Source organism: Trichechus manatus, unplaced genomic scaffold, assembly GCF_000243295.1.
Source record: "Trichechus manatus latirostris isolate Lorelei unplaced genomic scaffold, TriManLat1.0 scaffold00001, whole genome shotgun sequence".
Lineage (NCBI taxonomy): Eukaryota > Metazoa > Chordata > Mammalia > Sirenia > Trichechidae > Trichechus > Trichechus manatus.
The window spans coordinates 10,009,484-10,035,705 of NW_004443937.1; the positions used below are offsets into that span (position 1 = coordinate 10,009,484).

The window sequence follows — 26,222 nt, forward strand, 5'->3', positions numbered from 1 at the left end:
CCGGCCAAGAGCTGCGGGTCCGGGCGCCGTGCGAGCTTCCTGAAGCGCTTTGTGGTCTTTTGAAGCGTTTTGACATCTCTGAAGGGCTTTGTATTCCAAACTCAATCGAGACGCTTTGTAGTCCCGGAAGCGCTTTGACATCTCCGAAGTAGCGCTGTGCAATCTGAAGCGCTTGGTAATCTCGGAAGCACGTTGTGGGCTTGGAAACCAAACCGAAGCCTTTCGTAAATCTTGGATCCTTTCGACCTCTCCGAATCGCTTTGGCATCTCTGGAACCCTGAGAACTGTGATGGGCAGTGCGAAGAAGGGGGAAAGGTCAGTAAGGCCAGCCCTGGCTCTGGCCTTCCGGCTTGCCCGCCCCCAGGGGCCGGGATAGTGGGAGTCAGAGGTGGGTACTCCAGGAAGGGTGGTGGTGGAATCCAGGCCCCCTCTTTCCCCTGCAGGGTCCCATGGCGTCGGAGCGGCGCAAGGTCAAGTACCACTGGAGCAGCACTTCGGAAGGGTGTCCCAGCAAACGCAGCTGCCTCCGGGAGCCCAATGATGTGGCCCCCTCCAGTCGGCCAGCTCTCAGCTCTGCGTCGCGTTCAGGAGGGGCTAGCAGCCCCAAGCGCCTGAAAGCCAAGAAGGAGGACGATGTGGCCTGCACGCAGAGGTTGTCCTGGGGCTCATCCTGCCGCGGATATTCCTCCTACTCCTCGCGTTCCTCAGGCCCAGGTGTGGGCGGGGCCCCGTACGAAGGCTGTCTGATTCGGAGTACTGAGGGCTTTCTTTCCTCCGTGGGATCCCCTCTGCGCTCTGGCAGCCCTTCCCTAGAAGAAATGGCTTCTCTAGAGGAGGAAGCCTGCAGCCTTAAGGTAGGTGGCTGCAAAGCCTTACAACCGGTGAAGCCCCTTCCACGTGGCTTGGGAGGTTGGGGATGAGAATTTTGGTGGAAAGACACTGTAAAAAAGATCATGTCACTGAAGTTTGCCCAGAATCTTCCCTGCAAACCCAGAAGACCGAGCACAGAGGCAGTTTTCAAACATGGTAGCACATTGGAACTACCTTTAAAATACTTGTGCCTGGCTCCCATCCTGAGGAACTGATTTAATTGGGCTGGAGTATGGTTTGGGCTCCCACATCACCGCAGAATATTGCAGTGTTCAGCCAGGTTGGAGAATCACTACTGTAGAAGGTCGATTGCGTGCTTAGGACACACAGATGTATTATATTTTAGTTGTAAATTTAAGGAATTGTGCCATTGATTTGAACCGTTCTGAATTATGAAACCAAGGAATGTGAATTTGGTTCTTGGTGTGGCTTTTCACCAAAGCTGTGGTTCCTATCCCATTGGAGTTTTGCTTGGTGGTGTGGAGGGGGTTGTTTCGGAGGTCATATGTTTAGTTCCTCTATGGAAACTCACAGAAGAGTTTGATGAGTACTTGGGGCAGGCTGGGCACCTACATTTCATCCACTCATTCTGTCATGCTTTGAACAAATATTGAGGGCCTAGTTTGTGCCAGGCAGCCTTCTAGGTGCTTGGGATACTCCAGAAACAAAACAGACAAAGATCACTGCCCTGTTGGCATTTACATTCTAGGTTTTGGAACTCTGGGCCTTCAAAGGTTGAAGAGGAGTTCTTCATGTGGAAGAGTAGGGGGAAAAACAAGCCTGTTGCCGACTCATGGCGACCCCATGTGTTACACAGTAGAGCTGATCTTCATAGGGTTTTCTTGGGTGTAATATTTATGGAAGCAGATTGCCAGGCCTTTCTTCCAGGGCCCCTCTGGGTGAGTTCAAACCACTAACCTTTTGGTTGTCAGCCTAGCAAACAGTTTGTGCCACCCAGGGGCCTTGGAGGAGTGGAGGAAGGGTCTTGTTTAGGGTGGGATGGGCTGCTCCTAGAGGAAGTTATTTTACAAGAGTAATAAAAACAGGCCAAAGGAGTATGGGTTTGTTTTTTAAGCCTTTGCTCAGTGATTTCTTAGGTGAGACTGTAGTTGGCTTTTCTTCCTGGGGACTCAGGCTAAGTGCCCAGGTTTTTTCACTGTGGACCTCACAGAACTCATGTGTGGGTACATGGATTTTTTTTATAGTTCACAATAAAGGTGAATTGAAAAACTCTGTCTTTGGCATAAGAAAACTGAATATGTCTGGGTAAATAGGGGCTTTGCTCATACAATTTTGTTAATAATCCTTCTTGATACCATTTCAGTGGACTTGAGGACAGCGTAAAATAATTAAATTTAACTTTAGAGAAGATTACAGATGGAGTGAAGCCTGGTATCTGGAGGGGCAGGAAATTTATTTTGCTTGGTCTTTCAGGTGTGCTGCATTCCAGCTCAGCCTGTTCTGCAGCCCTAGACTCAAGATTTCAGGGTGTGGCCTTTAATCTATGTGGGTCTAATCCTAGGCACCTTTGAGACATTAAGGCCTAAGGGGCCTTGTTTGCAAGAACCCAGTGTAATGGAGTGATAGGGGACAGTGGTGGTTCAGTGGTAGAATTCTTGCCTTCCATGTGAGAGATGTGGGTTTGATTCCCGGCCAGTGCACCTCATCTGTAGCCACCACCTGTCTTGTCAGTGGAGGCTTGTGTGTTGCTCTGATGCTGAACAGGTTTCAGCAGACTAGACTAAGACGGACTGGGAAGAAGAATAGCTTGGCGATCTGCTTCTGAAAATGCCAGTGGAAACCCTGTGGATCACAACAGTCTGATCCCATTGTGCACGGGGTTGCCATGAGTCAGGGCTAGACTCTACGGCGGCCAACAACAACAATGGAGAGATAAATAGACCAGTCCTCTCTCACAAAAGTCTTTGAGTTCCACCTGTGCCTTGCTTTTATTCAAAAAGTGTGTGAGGATTTTTGTGTGCCAAGCACTTTGTTGGATCTTGGAACGAAGAGGTGAAAAAGACATGGTCCTGCTAGTCTGGTGGGAGTACTGGAGAAGTCATGTGACTGCCCCACCATGGTGTAATGGAGCAGGGAGCTGAGGATGGAGGCTGGAGAGCTTGGGAGAGGGCAGGTTGCAGGAAGGTTTTATTAAAACCTAGGAAATTTTAATTTTATTCTAAGGATGTTTGAGTTTTATTCTAAGCCACTGGAGAGTTTATACAGGGCACAGTGGTTAAGCGCCTGGCCCCTAACCAGAAGGTCAGCAGTTTGAACTTACCAGCTGCTCCATGGGAGAAAGATGTGGCAATCTGCTTTTGTAAAGATTGCAGCCTTGGAAACCCTATGAGGACAGTTCTTCTCTGTCCTAGAGGGTCACTCTGAGTTGGAATTGACTCTACAGCAGTGGGATGCGGAGGGAAGGCAAATTTGCATTTTAGAAAAATCACTGCTGTTGAGTGAGGATATTGATATTATCAATCCTAAGAGTCCATGGGTGGTGCAAATGGTTAACATGCTTAGCTGCTAGCCAGAAGGTTGGAGGTTCATGTCCACCCAGAGGTACCTCAGAAGAAAGGACTGGTGATCTACTTCCAAAGCAATCATCCATTGAAAACCCTATGGAGCACAGTTTACTCTGAAACACATGGGGTTGCCATAAGTCAGAATTGACTTGATAGCAGTGGGTTTGGTTTTATTACATTCCAAACTCTCCCAACCTTTCTTTTTTTCCTCCCCCAAGTACAGTCCTGGTCTTCTCTACCAGGGTTGGCAAACTGGTGGTCTAGGCTGAACAGGGCGTGCTGGGTCCTCATAGGATTTCAGTTTTTGGAAAATCACATTAAGCATTTATACCCCAGCCTAAACCTCTACCTTGAACTCAAGACTTGGCTGACCCCATCCTTCTTTTCTGCATTTCCTGTTTTGTCTCCCTGGCACTTTTCCTTCTCTAACATATATTTCGCTTGTTTGTCTTGCTTTTCCTTTGGTTTTCCCCTCACTCACCAACTAGAATATAAGTTCCAGGAGGCAGGCATTTTTTTATGTTTTCAAGTGCTAAATCCCCAGCTCCAGAACAGTACCTGCTGGCGCATAGTAAGTGCCAGTAAATACTTGTCGAATGAATGAAAAATGTATTAAATTCTAGATTCCAGTTTTGCTTGAAAAATCAGAAACTTTAACTCTGGGTCTGTATTCCAAAATGGCACAACAGTTGTCTAGAAGTGAGTATCAGCTGCCCCCTTTAGAAGGTGCAGGTGCTTTTCAGTTTGCTGTTAACCTCACCATTCTGTGTTGTCTTACATCAGGCCTAGGAGGGCAAGGAGAGGGGCAGCTGGTCCTGTAAGCAGAGAGGGAGAAGCAAAGAAGGGCTGTTTATTGGGCTTTGAAGGATGAGTAGAAGTTTACTGAGTCTAAAATGGGACTAGGGCAAGGGTATGGCAAGCAGCAAAATCAGATGTGCCAGTTACAGTGCATTAGAGGGTGTGGTGGCCGGGGATTGCAGGTATTTTGTGTGCGAGTCAGAAGAGGGACTGGAGAAGTGGGCTGGGGAAGTTGGGGCTGTATCCTGTCAAATTTATCTTTATTATTTGTTAGATTTTTTTTTTTTTTTAATGTAGAAAAGTATAAAGGAAAAAAAAAAGTGGCTCCTAGTTCCTTTCCCAGATAATTCCTATAGACATTAAAAAAAAAAAAAAAAAGTCTGTCATGTATAAAGTTAGAAAGTTCACAGAGGCTCATAATGAAACTAAAAGCCACTGTTCCTGTTCCTCTCCCCAAAGTTAACAGCTGCCAGCAATTTGAGCCCTCAGAAAAGATATGACTATATTAACATCTATACTAATATACCTCTGGAAATGTTTGAATGGCCACCACTTCTTTTTTGGTACAGTGACTGAGTATTCCTTCCATCTTCTTTGGATGCTTCCTGTGTCGTTAAATATTTTGCCTGTAGAGTCCTTCAGTATTGCAACTCAAGGCTTGATTTTTTTTTTTCCTTCAGTTATTTCAACTTGAGAAATGCCGAGTGTATTCTTCCCTTTTGGTTTTCTAACTCCAGGTCTTTGCAGATTTCATTATAATACTTTACTTTGTCTTTTCAAGCCACCCTTTGAAATCTTCTGTTCACCTCTTTTTACTTCATTATTTCTTCCATTTGCTTTAGCTAATTGGTCAGTGTTCAGCCATTGCAGGAGGTAGCATATGATCAAGAACCAACGATATTGAAGGAAGAAGTCCAAGCTGCACTGAAGGCATTGGTGAAAAACAAGTCTCCAGGAATTGATGGCATACCAATTAGATGTTTCAACAAATGGATGCAATGCTGGAAGCACTCACTCGTCTATGCCAAGAAATTTGGAAGACAGCTACCTGGCCAGCTGACTGAAAGAGACCCTTCTTTGTGCCCATTCCAAAAAAGGGGATCCAACAGAATGCGGAAATTATTGAACAATATCATTAATATCACATGCAAGTAAAATTTTGCTGAAAATAATTCAGAAATGGTTGCAGTAGTACATAGACAGGGAACTTCCAGAAATTCAAACCAGATTCAGACGAGGACATGGAATGAGGGATGTCATTGCTGATGTCAGATGGATCTTGGCTGAAAGCAAAGAATACCAGAAAGGTGTTTACCTGGATTTTATTGACTATGCAAAGGCATTCGACTGTGCAGATCATAACAAATTATCGATAACACTGTGAAGAATGGGAATTCCAAAACACTTAATTGTGCTTATGAGGAACCTGTACATAGCTCAACAGGCAGTTGTTCAGACAGAGCAAGGGGATACTGCATGGTTTAAAATCAGGAAAGATGTGTGTCAGGGTAGTATCCTTTCACTATACTTACTCAATCTGTATGCTGATCAGATAATCCGAGAAGCTGGGCTATATGAGGAAGAACGCGGCATCAGGGTTGGAGGAAGACTCATTAACAGCCTGCGATATGCAGATAACACAACCTTGCTTGCTGAAAGTGAAGAGGACTTGAAGCACTTACTGATGAAGATTAAGGACTACAGCCTTCAGTATAGATTACACCTCAACACGAAGAAAACAAAAATCCTCACAACTGGACCAGTAAGCAATATCGTGATAAATGGAGAAAAGATTGAAGTTGTCAAGGATTTCATTTTACTTGAATCCACAGTCAACACCTGTGGAAGCAGCAGTCAAGAAATCAAAGGACGTCTTGCACTGGGCAGATCTGCTGGAAAAGACCTCTTAAAAGTGTTCAAAAGCAAAGGTGTCACTTTGAGAACTAAGGTGTGCCTGACCCAAGCCATGGTATTTTCAGTCACCTCATGTGCATGCGAAAGCTGGACAATGAATAAGAAAGACAGAAGAAGAATTGATGCATTTAAACGATGATGTTAGCGAAAGATATTGAATATACTGTGGGCTGACAGATGAATGAACAAATTTGTCTTGGAAAAAGTACGGCCAGAATGCTCCTTAGAAGCGAGGATGGTGAAACTTTGTCTTACATACTTTGGACATGTTATCAGGAGGGATAGTCCCTGGAAGAGGATATCATGGTTGGTAAAGTAGAGGGTCAGTGAAAAAGAGGAAGACCCCTCAATGAGATGGATTGTCACAGTGGCTGCAACAGTGGGCTCAAACAGCAGCGATTGTGAGGATGGTGCAGGACCCGGCAGTGATTCGTTCTGTTGTGCATAGGGTCCCTGTGAGTCAGAACCAACTTGACAGCACCTAACAACAGCATACTTATGTATTTACAAAGGTTTGATGTGTTTTTATTTTTTTTTTACAAAGATGTACTTCTTGGGAAAAAAAATTCAAGCAATGAAAGAGGTGTATAAAATAAGAGCCTTTGCTCTTTTCCTTCATTCCCCAAAGATATCTATTATAAACAGTTTATTCTTTCAGACTTTGCAAATATATACTTGTAAGACATTTTTTGCCTTTCCAAAAGAGATTACACTGTGCTTGTTATTCTGCTACTTGTTTTTTACTCTTGCTACATAGAATGGACCTCAGAGCTACTGCTTTTTAAAAGTTGCATGGTGTTTTATAGTATGTGTCTGTTTACTTCATTTAACCAACCCCCTACTGATGGACATCCCTTGAAAGAAACTCCACTTTTCCTAAGAGGAAAAAGATTAGCAAGGTTGGTGTGGAGTTCTTTTCCCTGAGTATATTTACAATTGAGAGAGGAATTTAATTCAAAGAATTAGAAGTGCAAATTTTAGGGGCTGTAGAATGCCTTGGGGTAATTGTAAATCCAGGTCACAGCTGGAGAGCTTTTGGGATGGTTTTTTGGGGGAGATTTATGCAGTGTTTTTGCACCAGGCTGGAATTAGAATGGATCTCTGAGTTTCAGGTTGTTGGATGCCGTTGAATTGATTTTCATCCCATAGCGACACCATATGACAGAGTAGAACTGCCCTATAGAGTTTTCTTGGCTTTAACCTTTTTTTTTCTTTTTAAATAATATTGTATTTTGTTGAAAATTTACACAGCAAAATAGATTTCCATGCAACAATTTCTACACAAGTCATTCGATGACACTGTTTACATTCTTCACATGGTGTCATTGTTCTTATTATTTCCATTCTATTCTGTTTTCAGTAACCTAGCTTCCCTGCCTCCCTATCTTCTCATCTTTGCTTTAGAGTAGTTGTTGACCATTTAGTCTCATAGAAATGATTTTTTAAAGGAGCACAGTACTCACTTGTGATATTCTTTATTTTATGAGTCAGCCTGTTGCTTAGCTAAAAGGTGACTTCAGATTCAAGGTTTAAAGAGTATCTCAGTGCAGTAGTCCTGGGGATTCCTCTAGTCTCAACTGGTCAGTAGGTCTGTATTGTAAAAAGAATTTGAGGTTCTGTTCTACATTTTTGTCCCATTCTGTCAGGATCCATCTGTTGTGGCCCTGATCAGAACAGTTGGTGGTGGTAGCTGGGCACCATCTAGTTCTGGTCTCAGGGTAGATGTAGACAATTAATCCTGTAGACTAGTTTCTTCTCTGAGTCTTGAGTTTTCATTCTTTCTCTTTTGCTCCAGATGAATAGAGACCAATAGTTGTATCTTAGATGGCTGCTTGCAAGCTTTTAAGACTCCAGATGCTACTCACCAAACTAGGAGTAGAACATAAACTTTATGAGCTAATATGCCAGTTGACTGAGTTGTCCCACGAGACTGTGGCCTTAATTGGCTGTAATCTTAATGGAAGCAGATCACCAGGTCTTTTTGCCATAGAGCCACTGGGTGGGTTCAAACTGCCAACCTTTCGGTTAGCAGCTGAGTGCTTAACTGTTGTACCACCAGGGCTCCTTTAATAAAGTCTGGCTTCTTCTTCATGGACTCCTGGAGTGAATGGGTGTGAGGGAGAAAAGGAGAGGGGCTGAGACTTCCCCTCTGTCTATGAGGAGATTCTAGGGATAGGCGGGGTAGGTAGTTAGAGTCTCTTGATTGACCCTAGTGCAGTCTTTGGGAGATGGAGGCACCTTCTAACACCAAGATTATGATTTAGGGGAAGGAGTTTGCAGAGAACTTCAAGGAGGCTTGGAGTATAGTGTGAAGAACACTGTACTCAGGAGATTGGAGTCTGCTGTTGTCTCTCCTTGGGCCAGCCCTTCCCCTCATAGGGCCCTTACATTTCTTTGTCTGTTAGATGTGGGATTGGGTTAGCTGGTCTCTAGGAACCCTTCCATTGCTAAAATTTTGAGCTTCTGTTTTGTCTGTGTTTGTTCTGAGATACTGTATATGATAGTTCTTGCCTTCAAGGACCTTGCAGTCCAGTGTAACTAGACTGTTAATTTCCCAGCTTATTCTTTCCCACTGCAGTATGAGGATATTATGAATAAGAAGAAATGGTAGAAATTCAGTGTCTTTTACAGTGGCAGTTCTCATTGTGGGGAGATGGAAACTATCACCTTGAGAAAATCATTGCCTTAGCCACAACACCAGTGGGAGTGTGACTTTTCCCTTTGTCTGGTGAAATCACCACTGATTTATAATTTGCAAAGTGCTTCATATATGTAATTGTTGTTGAGATAACCCTTTCAAAATCTGTTTTTTCTTCCAGGTTGATTCTAAGGATAGTTCTCGTACCCTCAAAAACTCTGAATTTGCAGCTGAAGCTGAGGGTCAAAATGATAGGACTGAGGAAACAAACAAGGTCCAGAAAAGGAGGAGGGAGAGGCTTCGAGACCAGGGCTCTACAATGATCTACCTGAAGGCTATCCAGGGCATCCTGGGGAAATCGATGCCAAAAAGGAAGGGTGAGGCTGCCACTAGAGCAAAACCAAGCACAGGAGAACATCCTACCCGAGGAAGAGGGCCATCCAGGAGTGTCATGGTCTCTGCTCCTCAGAAAGAGAAAGAGCCAGCCCCAGAGGTCAGAGCGGAGGAGGACATGACTGTAGTGGAGAGGAGTAGCTTCTGTGACAGGAGAGTGGTTGTGGACCCTCAGGAGAAACCCAGCAAGGAGCCACTTGGTGACCGAAGGACAGTCGTTGATAAAAGCTCTCCCCCACTAGAATTTTTGGATGAATACGACTCCCATTCAGAAACCCAGAAGGTGAGTGAAGTCCAGGCCAGGCATCTGGGTTTTCAGTTCTCTTGATTAAATCTGTTTGGTCTTTCTAGTTCGATCGTAAGTGTTATTAAAAGCAGTACTTTATCGGGGCTCCAGGAAGCAAATCTGTGGTTCTTTTCTAACATATTTCTCAGGGTTATTCATAAACCTCAGTTTAGTGCTGTGTTTTATATGTTAGGATATAGGTTTGGTTGCTGTAACAGAGGCCAAAGTAACAGTGACTTTAAAAACAAACAAAACAAACTTTATTTAACTAGTTTGGCTTAAAAAAGATGGCTCCCCAGTGTCAGGGACCCTGGTGCCATCTCTGTTGTTGCTCTGATGCCCCTCAACACAGTTTTCATCTGTGGTCTAAGATGGCTACTCTAACAGGAATCTGAGTACACTACATTTACATTTTGATCAGGAACAAGAGAAGAGAAAAGTGCGCTCCTTCCCTTTTAAGGGGTTGGCTCAGAAGTTGTGCACATCATGTCTGCTCACACCTCATGGACAAGAATCTAGAAACCTGGCCAAACCCTAGCTGCAAGGGAGGCTAGAAAATTAACCTTCATCTCAGCAAACTTATACCCAGATAAACTGTTGCTGTCGAAGAAGGGGAGAATGGTATTGGAGGGAAACTACAATTTTTAACATGCTTATAACTGGGGAGGAGAAGCATTCTGAAACCCATCTCTGCCCATCCTTTACTACTGCTCCTCAGAGGCAGACCTTTTATCTCTTCAGCTCTTTCTTCTAGTACTTACCTCCATATTTCTAAGTAATTTTGTACTATTAACTGATTTTTCCATTTTAGACATCTGCTGACTTCCTTCCAAGGAAGATGAGAATTTAGTTCTCTAAGCTTCCTTCAGCAGCACCCAAACCCACAAACACATTCAATTCCCCCATTTTCCAGCCTCCTTATGAGGTTATAAAACAAATTTTTACTAACTCAGTATTTAAGGTTCATGTTATTTTCACCATGTTCACTGCTAAGTTACCTTATATATTCTGATTACATTTCCTTTCTTGTAAAACTTTATTTTCCTTTAGTTTTCTCTGTACCTGTCACTAATTCATCCCTAGATTGCCAGGGCCATAACATTTTTCTCAACACTGTCAAAAGAAGTAATCTGTTCCTTTTGTTTTTTTCTTGGAGGCCTACCTCCTGAAGTCCTCTGATCTGGATTGTTTGCTCCTTCGACCAGTTGACAGCGGTCATTCTGGAATCCCCTCACCAGCTTGCTGGCTCTTCCCTTCACATCACTCCTGTGTTGTGTCTTCTGTTTCCTGTATTCTATGGCTTTCCATGTTTTTCTTTCTTGGTTTACTCTCACATTTAGGGGGAGTACTTTTTCCGGTAGCTTCTTGAGAAAGGTTGTGTGGGAAAACTTGTATTTCTGAGACTGCCTTTATTTTACCTTCCACCTTGATGACATGTTTGGCTGGTTTTGGAATTCTAGGTTGGAAATCATTTTTCTTTGGGATTTGGGGGCATTGTTTCTTTGTCTTTTACTTCCAGTGTTGTTGAGATGTCTGAAGCTATTCTGATTCCTGATCCTTTGTGTGTGTGTATATATATATTTATTTATTTAAATTCCTTCTCTAGAAACTTGCAGGATCTTTTTTTATTACAGAGATCTGATATTTCACATGATCACATCCATTATACTGGGCATTCGATGGGCCACTTCTGTCTAGAAATCCATGCACTTTAAATTTATTGTGGGAAAACTTCTTGAATTATTATGCTGATGCTTTCTTCCCGTATTTTTTCTTTGTTCTCTGTTTCTGGAGCTTCTGTTATTTGGATGTTGGACTTCTAGGATTGGTCTTTTAAATTTTATTGCCTTGTCTCTTTAATTTTCTAGCCAATTTATTGCTTTACTTTGTAGGTGCTTTCCTTATTTTTATCTTCTAGCCCTGCTATTCAGCTTTACTTTTCTGCTGTCATGTTTTTATTATCCCAGAGCTCTTTTGTTTTCCTACAATTCCTTTTTTATAACATCTCTGTTCTTGTTTCGTCTCTCATCTCTTTTCTCAAATTAATGATAGTTTTTATTTTCTTTAAGTTGTTTTTTTATGTTGATCTTTTCCACATTAGAGGCTTTCCTCATATGTGTGATAATCGCTTTGGTTGTTTACTTATGATCAAGAGTGAGAGGACTTGCTAAGTGAAGTAACTGAGACACAAAAGGACAAATATTATATGATTCCACTTACATGAAATATCTAGAATAGGCAAATGCATAGAGACAAAAGATCATTAGTGGTTACGAGGGACTGATGGGAGGGGATAATGGGGAGTTATTGTTTACGGGGTACTGAGTTTTCTGTTTACCAGTACCAGTTGCTATAGAGTCAGTTCTGACTCATGGTGACCCCTTGTGTGTCATAGTAGAACTGTGCTCCATAGAGTTTTCAATAGCTGATTTTTCGGAAGTAGGTCATCAGGCCTTTCTTCCAAGGTGCCTCTGGGTGGACTCAAACCTCCAATCTTTCAGTTAGCAGCTGAGCATGTTAAACCATTTGCACTGGTAATGAAAAACTTCTGGAAATAGATAGTGGTGATGTTGCACAACATAGTGAATGTAATTGTATTGAATTGTACACTGAATTGTATGGTTAAAATGGGAAATTTTTTGTTGTGTATATTTTACCACATTAAAAAAAAAAGTTAAAAAGCATTTTAAAAAAAAGTATAGGAGGACTAAAACGTTATTTGGAAGTTCTGAATGTGTAGACTTTGAACTTCACTAAAGGAGCCCTGGTGGCACAGTGGTTAAGAGCTCTGTTGCTAACCAAAAGGTCTGCAGTTCAAATCCACCAGCCACTCCTTGGAAACCCTATGGGGCAGTTGTACTCTGTCCTATAGGGTCGCTATAAGTCAGAACCAACTTGATGGCAACAGGTTTTTGTTTTTTTTTAATAAGTTGATTTGGGTGGGCCATTTGTCGGAGAGTATTAGAGTATTACCTAACCTCCCCCCACCACCCCCAAGCCATGTTACTGTTCTTAGGCCTTTCCTCTAGGACGGGTCATATTCCCAGAGAAGTACTTTATAGCCTTCTGCTTAGGACCAAAGCTGTCTTGGGAGCTGGGTAGGGAAAGGGTCTGGGGGCCTCAGCATTTCCCCCTCTGTTTGGTACAGTACCAGTACCCTCAATTGAGTCTAACTAGACCTCGTTCAGAGAACCTTCTATTTTACTCTCTTCAAACAACTCATCTTTTCTGAGCGTGGGCAGGGAATCTAGGGATCTAACTCGTTTTTAAATAGCTTTCACTCAGTGTTCCTCATCTTAACCTTCCCCTTTAACACCCAGTTCCAGAGGTCCATGGCACTGCCAATTCCTGAGGTGTTTGAGGGTCCTGCTGTGTGTATGCAGCTAGTTCTCAGCTGTCCGTCTGCTTTCTGGCCTCCAAAATGTGATTGCTGTAATCTCTTGTTCTTCCCATTATTGCGTTTTTGTTATGGTAGTGTTTTTTTTGTTTGTTCTTTAGTCTCTTTAGTTTTAGTGGAGTGTCAGAAAGGAGTAAAATAAAATGCATTTGTTCAAGTCATCCTTAGCCCAGAAAAGTTCTGGGAAATTTTGATTATTTCATAATTTATCTTCTTTTTCTGTTCCTTTTCTGGAATGCCTATTATTTTGTGCTTGATCTCCTGGATGGATATTCTAATTATTTTCTTTTCTCTCCAGTATATTTATTTTCTTTAAAATGTCTTCAACTTTACCTTCTAACATTTCTGTTGAATTTTATATGTCTAAAATTTTTTTAAATTTCAGAAAGCTCTCTTGTTTTTTAAATGACTCTTTTTTTCGTAGCCTCCTGTTCTTGTTTCTGGTTGCAGTAGCTTGATTTTGTTCTTTAAAGATATTAATAATAGTGTTTTTTCCCTCTGTTGTTTTTTTATGCTCCCTTAATTATTTTCTTAAGCTTCCTTCCTCCCTATCTTCCTCCCTTCCTTCTTTTCTTTGCTTTTTTAAAAAATTCTTAAACAAGAACCAGTTGCCATCAAGTCAGTTCTGACTCACGGCGACCCCATATGTGTCAGAGTAAAACTGTGTTCCATAGGGTTTTCAATGACTGATTTTTCAGAAGTATATCACCAGGCCTTTCTTTTGAGGTGCCTCTGGGTGGACTTGAACCTCTAATCTTTTGATTAGCAACCGAGTGTGTTAACTGTTTGTGCCACCTAGGGATTCTGAGAATTCTTAAAGTGAGTGTATATGAAGATAATAAATGCTTTTCTTTCCTTCGTTTTTGTCAAACTTAATTTCTAAGAACACTGTTTTGGTTATTGAGTACTGTATTTTTACACAACTGATGCGCGCCTTCTACATTTGTTTGCCAACTGTGCCTTCCCCCCGTGAGATATTTTCGTAAGCGCACTGTGCTAATTTTTTTACCCACTTACGATAATACCTTGTGGAGGGGGCATGGTTGGCAAACAAATGTAGAAGGTGCACATCATTTGTGTAAAAATATGGTATTCCTTCACAGACCATCCTATTCTTCTTTTGCGGTTGTAATACTTCCTCTTGTCTGAGAATATTAAGTACACCTACTCCTCACTTATCAACGTGGTTAGGTTCCAAAGATCAGGTTGTTGTATGAAAGTCGGTGTTATGCGAAAATGGAGGATGACCATATCGGATCACAAAATGGAGGATGACTACATCATTGCATAACTGCCAAATTGCATCATTACATAACTGCCAAACCACTGAAAATCATGGCCCAACCAAGCTGACAGATAATCTTAAACATCACAGCCAACGTTACTCTTGCCTTGCACCTCGGTGTTCATTATTGCCAGACGTACGTTGTTAACGTGCAAAATAGTCCGATAATAGATTTTTTACTATTGTCGTGAATATAGAATGTCAGAGAACAAGACAGTCGATAAGTGAAGAGTAGATGTATAGGTTTGTTTTGAAGTTTTCTGCTTTTTGCAGCATTTTTCTTCCAAGTTTCTTTTTTGCTAAATATTTTGGTTTCTTTCTTTTATGGTAGGGTTTTCCTCAGGTGTCTTGGCTATCTATTTGTATTTTAGGATGAGGCCTTAGAAAGCTGATTGGAAGTTCTTTGTGCATGGATGGGACTTACTATTTTTCAGCACAGGGTGAGACTTGGGTAATTTTCTGGGACCGCCCCCAACTGGATGTGTAGATGTATCCTCCAGATCTGTGAAGTCCCCCTGGGAGAAATTCTCCACTCTTCCACCTAGGAGACACAGGCCTGGCTGCTGGTATTCTGGGTCTGGGAGTCAAGTGAAGGGAGGTACCTGCGGTTCTCATGGTTCAAGATGTGATGCTGCCCCTCTTTGGCTATGTGTTGTCCCTGATTGTTCCAAAGCTTCCTTGGTTCAGCTTTTCTGAGAGTGGGCCTTGGTTTTTTGCTGGGTGAGGGAAGGGCAGACACATCTGTAGAGGGTAGGAGCGGGTATCTGGGGGTCTGACTTCACAGACTTTCAACTAATTCTCCTGTTTTCTTCCCCAACTTCACCTTCATTTTTAGAGGTCTGGTACCTCCAACTGCTGAGATTTTGTTGGGTCCTATAGTGTGATTCTGCCTGTTTCTGGGTTTTTGCTCACTGCAGGCTTAGGTTTTAGCCACCTGTGATCTGCTTAGCCAGTAACCCTTCATCTGTCTGCTTTCTAGCATCTGATTCTCATTTAATTGTCTTTACTGTTGTTTATTCTCCTGTGTGCTTTCTCCTTCCTCGTAGGTTTATGCCTTTTGAAATCTGTGTCCTTTTAGAATGGCTTTTGAGTGGGAAGGGCAAAAACCACATGTGCTATATTCAATTGGAAATTCTACAAAAGTAGGTTTTGTAACCTACTTTTTCCACTAAATATTTAGTGGCTGTGTTTTTTTATCTAATGTAAATCATCATCTTGTTCGGCTGCCTAGAATTCTATTGTGTGAATGCACTTTCCAAAGTCCTGTTTGTCAGGGTGGACATTTATGTTCTTGTCTCGGTTACATGTACTTTTGGAGGCAGCATGATATACTAGGTAGGCCACATGAGTGTTGGGGTCAGACAGTTTGGTTCAGATCCAGGCTCTGCCACCTGAACTGTGATCTTGAGAGAGTCACTTAACCTCTTTGAGTCATAGTTCTTCCTCTGTGTAAAAAGTGATGGCTCTTCAAGTGTTCTCAGCTCTTCAAGGGTTCTCACAGTTAAATAAACTAATATAGGGGTCAGTTAATTTTTCCTGTAAAGAGCCAGATAGTAAATACTTCAGGCTTTGTGGGCTATATAGTCTCTGTTGAAACTACTCATCTCTGCTATTGTAGCACAAATGCAACCATTACCCCCAAAAACCAAACTCATTGCCATCGAGTAGATTCCAACTCATAGTGACTCTATAGGATAGAGTAGAACTGCCCCCATAGGGTCTCCAAGGCTGTAAATCTTTACAGAAGCAGACTGCCACATCTTTCTCCTGCAGAGCAGCTGGTGAGTTTGAACTGCCAGCCTTTTGGTTGGCAGCTGAGCGCTTTAACCACTGCATCATAATGGGCATGGCTGTGTTCTAGTATAACTTGATTTACACCAACAGGTGACGCATTGGATTTGACTGTGCACCATAGTTTGCTGAACCTTGAATTAATACATGAAAACGCTTTGCTCAGTACCTAGTATGTAATGAGCTCTTAATAAATGTAACCTTAATTTAAATTTTACCATATGGGCTTGAACTAAGGCAGTCTTATTTGTTGTTTTATTGTCACAAAAAAATGTATAGAACAGAACATTTGCTAATTCAACATTTTTTACACATACAGTTCAGCGACATCGTTCGTCATGTTGTGCAACCATCACCACTATCAATTTTCAAATTATTCCATTACCATCAACAAACTCAGTACCCCTTAAGCAATTACTTCCCTTTTCCCCTCCCTCTCATTCCTAGTAACCACTAATAAACTTTGGTTTCTATACAGTTGCCTATTCTAGATATTTCATTTAAGTGAGATTGTACAATATTTGTCCTTTTGTGACTGACTTCTTTCACTCATCATAATGTTTTCAAGGTTTTTCCATGTTGTAGCATGTATCAGGACTTTATGGCTGAGTAATATGCCATTGTCTGTGGAATGTATACCCCCAAATGTGTACCACTTTCTATTTATCCATTCATTTGTTGATGGACGTTTAGGTTGTTTCCATCTTTTGGCTGTTGTGAGTAGTGCTGCAGTGAACATTGGTGTACAAGTGTCTGTTTGCATTCCTGCTTTCAGGTCTCTTGGGTGTATACCCAGGAGTGGATTTGCTGGGTCATATGGTAATTCTATGTTTAACCTTTCGAAGAACTACTGAACTGTTTGCCACAGTGACTGTACCTTTTTGGATTTTTTGATCATAGCTAGCCTAGTGGGGATGAAGTGGCACCTCATTGTGGTTTTGATTTGCATCTCCCTGATGACTGAAGATATTGAGCATCTTTTCATATGTTTCTTGGCCATTTGCTAAGGTGATCTTGAATAAAAAGTAATCTCCCATTTTCCCAAAAAGAAAACCTAAAAGCCTTTTATTGGCCAACATGACTCTATAAGCCTTTCAAGAATTTAGATGATGCAGTCACAAGTCTGTATGTGTGTATTTCTGGTTATATTGCCTCAGAGTACTTTTTGAGTCATCTAACGTGATTTCCTGAATTTTCCTGGTGTTAAAAATGGGGGAATCTGATTCTAGAGGTCTGGGATGGGACCTTGGAATTTGTATTTTTTAACAAATGCCCCCAGATGATATGGAATTTGGGAAGCAGTCAGAGGACATCATCTACTCTTCCATCTGAGTTGTAACACTTATTTTTATTTGAATTTTTTATTCTGGAAAATTTAAAACATTTATGAAAATATACTCACATACCCATCACTCATTTTCAGTATTATCAACTCATGGCCAAGCTTGTCTTGTTTTATCTGTATTCCTTCTTTCTTCCTGAATTATTTTGAAGCAAATCCTACATACCATATCATTTTGTCCGTAAATATTTCAGTGTGTATCTGTAAGAGAAACAGGGTTTTTTTTTAAACCATAACTACAATTTCATTATCACACACAAAAAAATCCTTAATAGCATCAAATAGCTAGTCAGTGATTAATTTCCTGTTTTTGTTTCGTGATTGTTTTAGTTTGAAACAATCCAAATAAGAGCCACATGACAGCTGGGAGCTCAGCTGGGTTGTAGACTGGTACGCCTAAATTTAACCTCTCTAGCAAGGTGGTCTCAGAGTGGTTTGACTTCTTATATGGTAGTTAGCTTCTTCCTCCAGAGTGAACATGCCAAGAAACCAGGCACAGCTCCAGTCTGGATCTGACCTAGCTGTGGCAGTTACACAGCGTCATTCTGCTGCATTCTATCAGTTAACATCAGTTAGGTTGGCCCAGATTCGGGGGTGGGTGGGTCATAGACCCCGGTTCTCAACAGGGAGTCATGTCCAAGCCTTAAAGCTGCCAGTGTTGTGGCTTTGCATTTTGAATGTATTGGAGACACATTGTCAGTGGTGAGGTGCTGGGCACTGCTTTTCTCTAAAATCCCCAAAAGAAAGTGTGTTCTAGAGAGCAGTTTTTCTCAAGCGGGATCACTTGTAAAGGGAGTAAAGGTATAACTGTTTTTAGGGATGGCATGAGACCTTGGTCACAGGGTCCTTATATGACCATTCATAGCTGTAACCTGCAGTGTAAGCTGGGGTTCGCTTTCTAGACATTGTAAGGAAAGCAGGTGACAAGATGAGCTAATGAGTCAAAACAAAGCCTTCACTGTGGCCAGAGAAACAAGCCAGAGTTTCTGTTCTGCTGATGACTGAGGATGGGAGGCTGTCTTCACCGTCAGGCTAACCCATTATATCTTTTTTGTTCTGCAGCAGAAAGAAAGGGAAGTGGTGCTAGAGCACCTCTCTTCAGGAAGTGATTGGTCAGATGTTGATGAGATCTCCACAGTCAGATTCTCTCAGGAGGAACCGGTCTCACTGCACCTCTCCGGAGTACCAGAGCCTTCGACCTTCACTACTGACTATGTCATGTACCCGCCTCATTTGTACAGTAGTCCTTGGTGTGACTATGCCAGCTATTGGACCAGCAGTCCCAAGCCTTCCAGCTACCCCTCCATGGGCAGCAGCAGCAATGACACATCCCAGGCTGGGAGGAGCAGCCGGAGCCTTCTGAGTGATTATTCCCCCAACTCTACAGTGAGCTCCCAGAACACCTCCAGAGACCTGGAGGTGACAGAGGAAGGCAGATCCCGGAATTCGCGTTCATTTCATTTCTCCAGAAGTTTGGAAGATGAAGAGATGAAGGAGAAACGAACATTCCAAGAAGAGACGCCACCGCGTCCCTGTGGAGAATACACATCTAGCTCCTTGCCAAGGAGCCACTGGGAGCCAAGCCTCGAAGAGGGCTTCATTGACACCCATTGCCACTTGGACATGCTCTACTCCAAGTTGTCTTTCAAAGGGACCTTTACCAAGTTCAGAAAAATTTATAGCAGCTCCTTCCCGAAGGAGTTTCAGGGCTGCATCTCTGACTTCTGTGATCCTCGGACACTCACGGATTGTCTGTGGGAGGAGCTGCTGAAAGAGGATCTGGTTTGGGGAGCCTTTGGCTGTCACCCCCATTTTGCACGTTACTACAGTGAGAGTCAAGAAAGAAATCTTTTGCAAGCCTTAAGGCACCCCAAGGCTGTGGCATTTGGGGAGATGGGCTTGGATTACTCTTATAAGTGCACCACACCTGTCCCAGAACAGCACAAGGTAATGAGCTTCTCTTTAGTTTGCTTATAATTTTAATTCCTCTTTTAGTTGTTGAACCCTAACATTAAGGGTTTCTCTGCTTTTGGGACTAAAGAACTTAGAATCACTAAAAATTTAACTTCTCCATCCAGACCATCTAGGTGTCATTTGTCAAATGTTTCACAAGGTATTTCTTATTTAGCAGCTCTGTTATGTAAGAGGCAGGACAGGTACTGTGTGACTTTTTAATGACTAATGATATAAATGTCAAAACATTTACTTTTTTTCCTTCATGGGAAGTGATAAGTTTTGTGTTTTGTTCAATTAAGCAGTATGTTTTCATTCTGGTTTTAAACTTAAATATGCTCATTGATAAAATTTGGAAAACAGAAGAGGGTATAAAGAAGATAATCTCTCATTCCACCATAGATAACCACTATCACCATTTTAACAAGTTCTCCTTCCAGTGTGTTTTGAGCATGGAGATTTGACAGGGTAAAAGTAGCTATAGCATTTCAGTGGAAGGTTCTGATTTGGGAAGGAGCGGTGACAACCAATAAGCATACAAGGCTTAATAGTTAAACAAGAAACAACTTTAGATGTTTCTGTCAGATGAATTAGCAAGGACCTGTTAACCAGCTGCTGTTGAGTCAGTTCCGACTCATGGTGACCCCATGTGAAACTGTGCACCATAAAGTTTTCTTGAGCATGACCTTTCAGAAGCAGATCGCCAGGCCTTTCTTCAGAGGCACCTCTGAGTGGATCTGACCACCACCCTTCTGGTTAGTTGTCAAGCGTTTAACCATTTATGTCATCCAGGGACTAAATTCAGAATACGGTGGCGTCTTAGTTATCTAGTGCTGCTGTAACAGAAATATCACAAATGAATGGCTTCAACAAACAGAAGTTTATTCTCTCACAGTCTAGTAGGTAGAATTCCAAATTCAGGATGCCAGCTCCAGGAGAAGACTTTCTCTCTCTGTTGGCTCTGGAGGAAAGTCCTTGCCATCAATCTTCCCTTGGTCTAGGAGCTTCTCTGCATAGGAACCCTGGGGTCCAAAGGACATGCTCTGCTCCCAGTGCTGCTTTTTTGGTAGCATGAGGTTCCCGTTTCTCTGCTCGCTTCTCTCTTTTATATCTCAAAAGAGGTTGGTTTAAGATATAACCAGATCTTGTAGATTGAGTCCTGCCTCATTAACATCATAGAGGTAGGATTTACTACACATAGGATAATCATATCAGATGATAAAATGGTGGACAGTCACACAATACTGGGAATCATGGCCTAGCCAAGTTGACCCATATTTTGGGGGGACATAATTCAATCCATAATACGGTTACAAGTTTACAAGTATACATTTTGACATAAGGATCCGTATTCAGACAGGTGACTAGGATTTTATTTGTGTGAATGTTTGCGATTTTCGACTTCATTTAATGAGTTTCTAACGTGAATAGTGTTTCTGTTCAGAATTAGGTCTGTCTTGTACATTAAAACAACCTCTTGCCTGTCCAGACTTCCTTTTCCCTACTAATTTAGGAAGCTTGCAATTTTTGTCTCGAAGTGGTAGTATATTAGAAGTGAAGAGAAAAATAAACCTAAAGACATAGGAAATAAATAGAATTTTAAGAAAGTAAGACAATTAAATATTTAATATTCTGTTTTCCTGACTGGTTTTTATGGCGCCGGGCAGGTGTGGTATGGAAGGAAAAAGAATAGTGCAGGAAGTCCCCAGAAGTGTGTATTGTTAGGTGACTGGAAAGAGGAAGAGGAGTGTTATATTTATTTGTGTAGCTGATGTTTGTTGAATGTCTACTCTGCTGGAAACGTGCTACGTATGTCACAGTAATCTTTTCATTTATTAAGTTATTATGGTATCAGATCTCTATACACAAGTACATAGGGCATACACACCAACAAGCTCAATTTGAAGTTGTAGCATGGAATAGATGATAAATGAGCAAAAAAATCATGCAGGTATCTTTGGCTTGGTGAGATAGGTCTGAAGACTGGAAAATGATAAGAGAGGTATATGCTATTCAGAGAAAATAAATTGCTGGTTGGGAGAGGGGAGCAGAACTGCATTTAAATGAGAAGAAAAGAAAATATTTCTATAGAAGAACTCTAGAGGCTCCTTAGCTGCATAGAGGAAGTGGATGCCATGTTCTTCATGTAAATCTAAAATCTAACACCAAAACATGAAGTGGTGGTGACGAGCAGCTGTGCGCTACCTGCATGTCTGCCCTGAGTTGCATTTGCCCAAAAGCAGAGTGACTGGCAAGTTCTTGATGTGTCCTGTTGAATATTTTATCTTGCAAAGGGAAGAAAAAAAAAAAGTCTGTGGAAGGGCTGTATCTGACCAAGTGATAGGGTTCTATCTAGGTCTGGCTCGTTATAAGAGAGAGCTTATTTCTTTTACCTAGTATTTTCCAAAAGGATTTGAAAATAGAAAAAGTAAAAGAATTGGAAAAAAGTCAGTAGTTATCCTGCTACCCAGAGAAAACCACTGTTAACTTTTTTTTCACTTATCTGTGTGTTCACAGAAAAAAAACGCCTAAAAATTAGGTCATGAATAGTTTATGTATAAACTGCCCACAGCAGCCAATAGGAAGATCAGAATTCCTTGGTATCTGGGGCTGGAAAGCCAGGAGCATGGACTGTCCTTCCCCACTCCGGCTGGCTGAGCTGTGTCTGTGCTGCCTCTGCCGCTAGTTGTGTTTGACTGGAATTAATTATTGAGGTAATGAGCATGCAAGAGATGCCCTGGGCCACCCCCAGGAGAGACTGATTAACTCTGGAATCCCAGGAAATAATAGATCAGTGGGGAACCTGAGCTGGTATAGGCAGAAGAGAGTAATTACGTTGGGTAAATAACTTATCTGTACTTCATTGACTCTTGTTATTTTTCTGCTGGGTTCCTGGTGAGTACACAGGCTCTTGATAGCTCCAATGCATAGCTCAGCTTCAAAACCCAGGCAGAACCTCTACCCTCTGCCCTCTACTCCCAGGACACGCCGTAGTTCTCATTCTAATTAATTTTTCTTCTATTTTAACATTTTTGAAATTCAGATGTGTTTACAAAGCATTATACGTTTATATTATTGTCTTGAAAAGTTACAAGGTGGGGTATCTTACAAGTAACTGTCTTAGAATAAAGGAAATGTGTTTTGTATGCACATGCTTCTTTTAAAAAAAGCAATTAGGAAATTTTTTTTAAAAGAAGTCATTTGAATATTATTTCTACTTGTGAAAATTTTCCTGTTTCATTAAGTATATTTTGAAGAATGCTTTTTAACAGCTGTATAATACTCCACCCCAAGGCTATAATAGCTTGTTTAGCTACCTTAAGAAATAGTTTTTAGAGGTAGGAATTAAAAGTTGGAATTGAAATCTCTTGAAACTTCCTGCCTATGTAGGAGTCAAAAGAGGGCAGATGAGCACTTAGCAGATATGTTGGCGAGGTTGGGTGGGAGGGGATGCAGCCATTGTTAGATATTGGAACTAGGGTGGTTGTGAGGATTCAGTGTTGCCATGCACACCTAGTGCTTTGACTACTGCTTGTCTCTAGTACACACTCAGTCTAAGTATTAGCTATTATTGTTACATTATCTAGTTTAAAAATAAAGAGTTGGAGACAGTGGGGTGCCCATTGGACTGGGTGTTCCGGAGTAACTGACTTGTGAAGTGGCACTAACTAGCAAGTGTTGTCACTTTGTTACCTCTCAGGTGTTTGAGAGACAGCTGCAGCTGGCCGTGTCTCTAAAGAAGCCCTTGGTGATCCACTGCCGAGAAGCTGATGAAGATCTGTTGGACATCATGAAAAAATTTGTGCCCTCTGACTACAAGATCCATAGGTTAGAGGCTGGAACTTCAGTGGGCAAATCAAATACATACTTCCTTCTGTTTAGGACATTAGTTGGAAACACAGAAACCCAACGAGGAGAGCAATGATAATACTGTGTCTTTTTGTAGTATTTTTTCTAAAGAATCATTAACTTGATACTTTTCTTAAAGAAGTATTAAGTTGAACCATATGAAATTTCTAATATTTGACCATTTTTTTACTTAAACAAAATGGCAACTTCATATGGTTTAAGCTAATACACTGAATCACCAATGTGCAAAAGGGTGCTTTAGTGGCCCCCATCCTGGGTGAAAGGCTGAAATGGAGTCTCAGTTCTCAGAAATGAGGGCTGCTGATCTTGGAGTGGTTGCTATGGGGTCCAGTAGCTTAGCACACAGAGAACATTCCAGAGCACCTGAAGAGCTGTTTTCTTTCCTTTTTTGAATTTGAAAGCTCATTTTCCCTCCAGCTAGCATTAAAGTCCAGGCTGTGTTTTATCTGCAGGGCATCTAAGGGTTCTTATGTTCAGTATGTGGGCTCCTACCATGTGCATGCACTAGGCATTGGGTTGGCTCAGGGGACACGCTAGAGGGACTGTGGGGCTGTGGTTTCAGCGTAGAGTACGGGACTGAGGTGTGCATGAGGTTCTGTGGAAGGCAGAGGAGGGGTTGTTTCACTGAGCCTGGCTGGGGAAGGGGTCAGAGGGTTAACTGAAAAAACAGAGAGTCTAGAACCCAGACCAGGTCTTGACAGGTGGCAGAAGTGGGAAGGGCTGTCAGGCCTCCATGCCACTGCATTTGGGTGTCTAGGCAGAGAGTGTGCAGCCCTGGCCTTTGACTGTGGTGGCACAGTGCCAAGATGAGACACAGGCACTCTATCCTTCTGAGGCTTTTCCACTGCTTTATTTTGGGCTGACTTTAAAGGGAGTCTAATGGGTAGCACGAGGTGGTGTGGCTGGAGGAAGCCCTGAATCTTCAGATTAGTTAACAATACGTATTGTACCACGAACATGAATGAGCAGGTATCAAGAGAAGAAAATTCACCTGTAGTCGCACTCCCCAACATTTATTTTTTGCTTCCTTCCAGTTCATTTGACTACAGGGACATAATTTCTACATACTGTGGTTGTAATTTTAGAGGGGGCACAGTTTTTAATTCTGCCTTTCTTTTAATGTTATAAGCATGCCCTACCCCGTGTTGTTTCTCTGTGTTCTTCATGGTGACTGCATCATATTCTACAATATAATATGTTAATTGGTGAGTGTCATCACCCAGCGTCATAGTGGGTGTTATTCTGTGGCAGCCATTGCGTCTCTGTGTTTATTGTGGAGTCCTTCCCTTGGATGCAGTCTTTTCTATTTCTGGGAATTTATCCAAAGAAAATTATTTCAAAGGTTAATCTGTCTAGAGGGAGTTGGAGGGTGCTGCAGAGGGAGCCCTGATCTGGAATTCTCTTCCCTCAGGCATTGCTTCACTGGCAGCTACCCAGTCATCGAGCCCCTGTTGAAGTACTTTCCCAACATGTCTGTGGGCTTCACGGCAGTCCTGACTTACTCTTCTGCCTGGGAAGCCCGGGAGGCTCTGAGACAGATCCCGCTGGAGAGAATCATCGTGGAAACTGATGCTCCCTACTTCCTCCCTCGTCAGGTAGGGGAGTCTTCAGGCTGAGTTGGTGCACTGAGGAGAGAGGGTGGGGAGGTGGGCGGGCACCTTCACAAGGCTGGCCGGGCCAGAGCCCCAGTGACATCCAGAGCCCACCCTCGGCCATGTAGATGTCTCCTTGTTGTTGCTCTGCAGAACCACGAGTCTAGGGGGACGAGAAGCTGAAGGGTAACCACTCTCTTCCAGGCAGTGCAAAGCCCTACCCTGTAGAGGGTAGTCCAAGGAAGCGTGGGACCCTGCTCACCCAGAGCCCCCCATGACTAGGACTCTCCCTGCACCTGCAGGTAAAGGGGTCTCTACAGGGCAGTCCCAAAGAGGTCCTTGCTGGGGAAGGGACAGGGAGGGAATTCTGTGTCACGGTTGTGCACAGAAGACACAGTGATGTTCTGAATGCTTGATGTCTTCCAGGTTCCAAAAAGCCTTTGCCAGTACGCCCACCCGGGCCTGGCCTTGCACACCGTTCGAGAGATTGCCAGGGTCAAAGACCAGCCGCTATCCCACACCTTGGCCACCTTGCGTGAGAACACCAGTCGCCTCTACAATCTTTAAAGAGAGAGGGTGCAGTCAGGAGTCTCTCGGAAAAGGTCATAACATTCACATTATCTGTTTTTTAAAAATCAGGACGAAAATGTCTTTTGCTGCGTTTTCTTAATATAGAGAATGTAAACATAGGATGAGCATTAAGCATGCTTTGTCTTACGTGAACTTGGTTTGGAACCTTCTTCCTTTTCTCTTCCAAACTCTCCAGGGAGACCAGCAGCCTGACAGAACACAGGCTGGGTTTGAACTCTGCCTTGTGTCCAGGTCAAGGATGTGTTTGGAGAGCCCATTGGAACGGAGAAAACCAGGACAGGACGTTTTCCTCAAAACCTCTTCATAAGGCTTCTGCTTCTGGCTGGTGGGGTGGGTGAGGGATAAGGGGAACTGCCCTTGATGTCATCAGGGTTTTGCCTTCTAGCGAAAATGCTCCAGGGTAGTCAGTGAAGAAGAAAGAGTCCAGTACAAATATACAACAAGTTTGCCAATCTAAATCCCTGTTCTCTGCAACCTTTGTGTTTGAGCAGTCTGTGAATAAAGTCACCCTCCTACTTATCCAAGCACATGTGGGTGTGTAACTCAATTCCTGGCTCTCAAGTCTCAAAATGAACTCCCAAGTGGGATAATCTCTTGGGGGAAATTCACTGGATACCTGTCTTCAGAGGTTTATATTTTTGCAGCCAGTGAAATCATCTCCCTTCCTTCCCTGGTAACTCCTTGATGTCATTGTTCTGGTGTCAACGCCAGCATAGCAGAAGGACTTGGCTGCTGGTCTCAGTGGTTTCACTGCCCACATTGTGGAGATGGGGAGAGGGGGTGCTCATTGCTGTGACCTGGCCAATGGAGATCCAGAACAGATTGGGGGACTGAAGGAAGAGGACCCCAAAGGAGGTATTCCCTACTTACTGAAGCTCCCAAGGCCGCTATTTGGGTATTGTAAACTCGTAAGTGTTCAGTTTGCAGCAAAAGCTACCTGCTAGTCGTGTGTCAGAGGTCCCAGCCTCTCTCTGTTC

General features: G+C 42.6%; 1 protein-coding gene across 4 annotated transcripts; it reads left to right on the plus strand.

Moving 5' to 3' along the window:
• Nucleotides 1-8: 8 nt before the first annotated feature.
• On the plus strand, nucleotides 9-25,790 carry TATDN2 (TatD DNase domain containing 2). 4 transcript variants are annotated; one of them, XR_002825323.1, is made up of 8 exons: nucleotides 9-315; nucleotides 444-854; nucleotides 8,927-9,421; nucleotides 18,302-19,186; nucleotides 22,893-23,020; nucleotides 24,474-24,657; nucleotides 24,859-24,956; nucleotides 25,081-25,202. XR_002825323.1 is itself a non-coding variant. In XM_023738665.1 (8 exons), the coding sequence occupies exons 2-7, from the start codon at nucleotides 450-452 to the stop codon at nucleotides 25,219-25,221; spliced, it is 2,238 nt and encodes a 745-aa protein (XP_023594433.1). In that variant the 5' UTR covers nucleotides 9-315; nucleotides 444-449; the 3' UTR covers nucleotides 25,222-25,256; nucleotides 25,421-25,790. The 4 variants fall into 4 exon arrangements, 2 of the variants coding, with proteins under 2 accessions (XP_023594433.1, XP_023594488.1); XM_023738665.1 differs by lacking the exon at nucleotides 24,859-24,956 and adding an exon at nucleotides 25,421-25,790 and having other exon boundaries at nucleotides 25,081-25,256; XR_002825328.1 differs by lacking the exon at nucleotides 22,893-23,020 and having other exon boundaries at nucleotides 25,081-25,108.
• Nucleotides 25,791-26,222: the final 432 nt, after the last annotated feature.